This window comes from Henckelia pumila, chromosome 1, assembly GCF_033568475.1.
Source record: "Henckelia pumila isolate YLH828 chromosome 1, ASM3356847v2, whole genome shotgun sequence".
NCBI classification, from domain to species: Eukaryota; Viridiplantae; Streptophyta; class Magnoliopsida; order Lamiales; family Gesneriaceae; genus Henckelia; species Henckelia pumila.
Window position 1 is genome coordinate 120,479,132 of NC_133120.1, and position 2,600 is coordinate 120,481,731.

The 2,600-nt window shown below is 35.2% G+C and overlaps 1 protein-coding gene across 1 annotated transcript; it reads right to left on the bottom strand.

Moving 5' to 3' along the window:
- Positions 1-791: 791 nt before the first annotated feature.
- On the bottom strand, positions 792-2,325 carry LOC140873892 (uncharacterized). The gene is made up of 2 exons (XM_073277181.1): positions 2,009-2,325; positions 792-1,725 (listed from the first exon to the last, which is right to left on the bottom strand). The coding sequence occupies exons 1-2, from the start codon at positions 2,323-2,325 to the stop codon at positions 873-875; spliced, it is 1,170 nt and encodes a 389-aa protein (XP_073133282.1). The 3' UTR covers positions 792-872.
- Positions 2,326-2,600: the final 275 nt, after the last annotated feature.

Below are 2,600 nucleotides of genomic sequence, written 5' to 3' on the forward strand. Positions count from 1 at the left end.
CAATAACTATGTTTGATTGCAACTATATCGTTTCTCCACGTATACAAGTAATTGCATCTCTCTCCTACACTTTTTCTTACAACTAGCAAATAAGCACACACAATGCGTGTGCAATAAAAAATATTTACAAAACCAACGGAAAACAATAGTTTTTTTCTAAATTTGTCAGAATTGAAAAAATTAGTATAATTTTTGTGTTGAGTTGAAAAAGATATCTCATCTAGATCCGAAAAATAAGAAAGACGTTTCAAAAAAAAAAACAAAAGGAAAGATGAATGAATATGGAGTTTGGGAGGGAAATAAAGAAGGTGGATTAGTTGGCAGTTGAACTTGGAAACGTGAAAATGTGAAGAAGTGGGGTGAGTGTAGTTTAGTAGGGTGAGGGTAATTTAGGTAGTTTAAAAATTAGACCAATACACCATTAGTTACTCTACTATGCTCACCCTTAATAAATAATAAAAGATTCTTTCAATATGTTTATATTAAATAAAGTGTAACACTCATGTGAGACGGTTTCATATGTGAGATGAGTTAATTTTATTCATATTTATAATAATAAACAATATTTTTGACATAAAATGTAATATTTTTAATGGATAATCCATATAAAAGATCCGTCTCAAAAAATTGACCCTTGAAACCATTTCATATGAGTTTTGTCAAATCAAAATAACAAACAACAGAGTCAAATAAAATATAATAAATATCCAATGGTTAAATCATAGAGACAATAAGAAAATGAGCCCCAAAAGTTTTTTGTTTTGTTTAATTGGCCCATAAGTTATATATGGGAAAAATCAAAACAGGAATTTTGTTTTGTTTAATTGGCCCATAAGTTATATATTGGAAAAAGCAAAACAGGAACATACATTTCATTCCCATACAGTCTTGATCTGATGAAAGTGCTTGAAATCATATTCCATAGCCAAACTCCCATCCATTCTCTTCAATTTGAATCTCTCAACCAAAACATAACAAATTAAGCTCCTCCACTTCCCACATTCCTTCTGTTCCTCCATAATCTTGATCTTTTCCTCCTCCCCACCTATCCATCCACCCCTCTCTTGTTCCCATTTCATTCTCTCCAAGATCTCGACTCTCAGCCCGAAACTCATTCCGCCTTCTCTTAAATTACTTGAACTTGTAAACCAGACAACCCCATCAATTGCATTTCTCTCATTCATCACACCTTTGTTCCCATTAACAAAAACCTCTTCTTTTTCAAAGAGAACGTCTGTCGCGGCCACCGAGTTTCCACCATTGTTTGGACATGAGAAAATCGGCTCCCACCGTTGCTCCAGATTCATCTCATAGTACATGGATCTTTCCACCTGATCCCTTAGCCTCCCAGCTTCCTTGACAAATATGAAGGGGCAATACCATTTCCCGATGACAACGCGACCAGATTCAGACAAACTAAGGTGTGGGAGGCGGGCACGAAGCTCGCAGTCAAGGCCTTGTGCGCTGCCTAATGTGAAATGGTGCACAATTTTGGTCAACATGACCCATTCTTCCTGTCGAAAGAAACAAGGAGGGAAACCATCTGATGCTACGGAATTGACCTTGAAGTAGGCACAAGGTGATCTGCAAAGTAGTTCATTTGGAACTATCTCAAATTGTTGATAAATGTTTTGTGGGTCAAGTGGTCTTGCTCCTACATCCCTAATGTAGCGAAAGAAACATAACTTGCCCATGTTTTTCTCCTTTGAGCACGTGTACGCTAACCTAGAATTAGTTCAATGATCGTAAATAATATTCTTTAATTCAATCTGACAAGACAAAAAAAAAATTAAACATATCATATGTATAAGTGGGTTAGTCTATGTTTCTCCCCTATTTCAATAGCATTAGATCACGTGGGACTCATATATTTTTATGAAAATTGACATATGTATTGATGATCCAATGGTTGATATTTGACCACATCATGGGCGAAAAAGTACTCCAGGTATAACATAAAATTATCATGTATAAGTTATAACTATACTAAACAAGACATACCCTTTACAGTGTCCGTTGTCCGTGTGGAACGATGGCGTAATACCTATTACAACTCAAAGGCAGGTTCGGAACCGGAATCAAGAAAAGTGGATGCCCATAAAAATCCACGGGTTCACACGAGCCATTTGAATAATTAACGGTCAACTCCTTGTTCTGAGGAAAGGGCAGTTCTCTCAATGTCTCGTGCTTGTACAATCCGAAACAAAAATAGGTTTCGGATTCTTCATCTTGTATTACTAGATACCCCGAATTCGGACCCTCTGGATGCAGTGAAACCAATTCAGGAAATTTTCGCAGTTGAGCAAGAGTCCTTGTCATATACATAATTCTGTCTTTTTTTGGTGTCGAAGCATTAATGGGATGGAATTTTGAAAACATACAAGTTCTTGAAAATGGTTTCAAACAAATCTGGCTCTTTTTAGTTGTTTAGTTAGGATTCAGATTTTTTAAGTTAGGATTTGCTCTATCTTTTAGTTATTCATTAATATCCGATTGTTTTATTTGAATATGAAAACTGATTATGTTCAAACTCGGATGGAAATTGACAATTTCAAAAACATGGTTATAATATGTGATTCTTTTTTTTTTTTTTTTTTTGA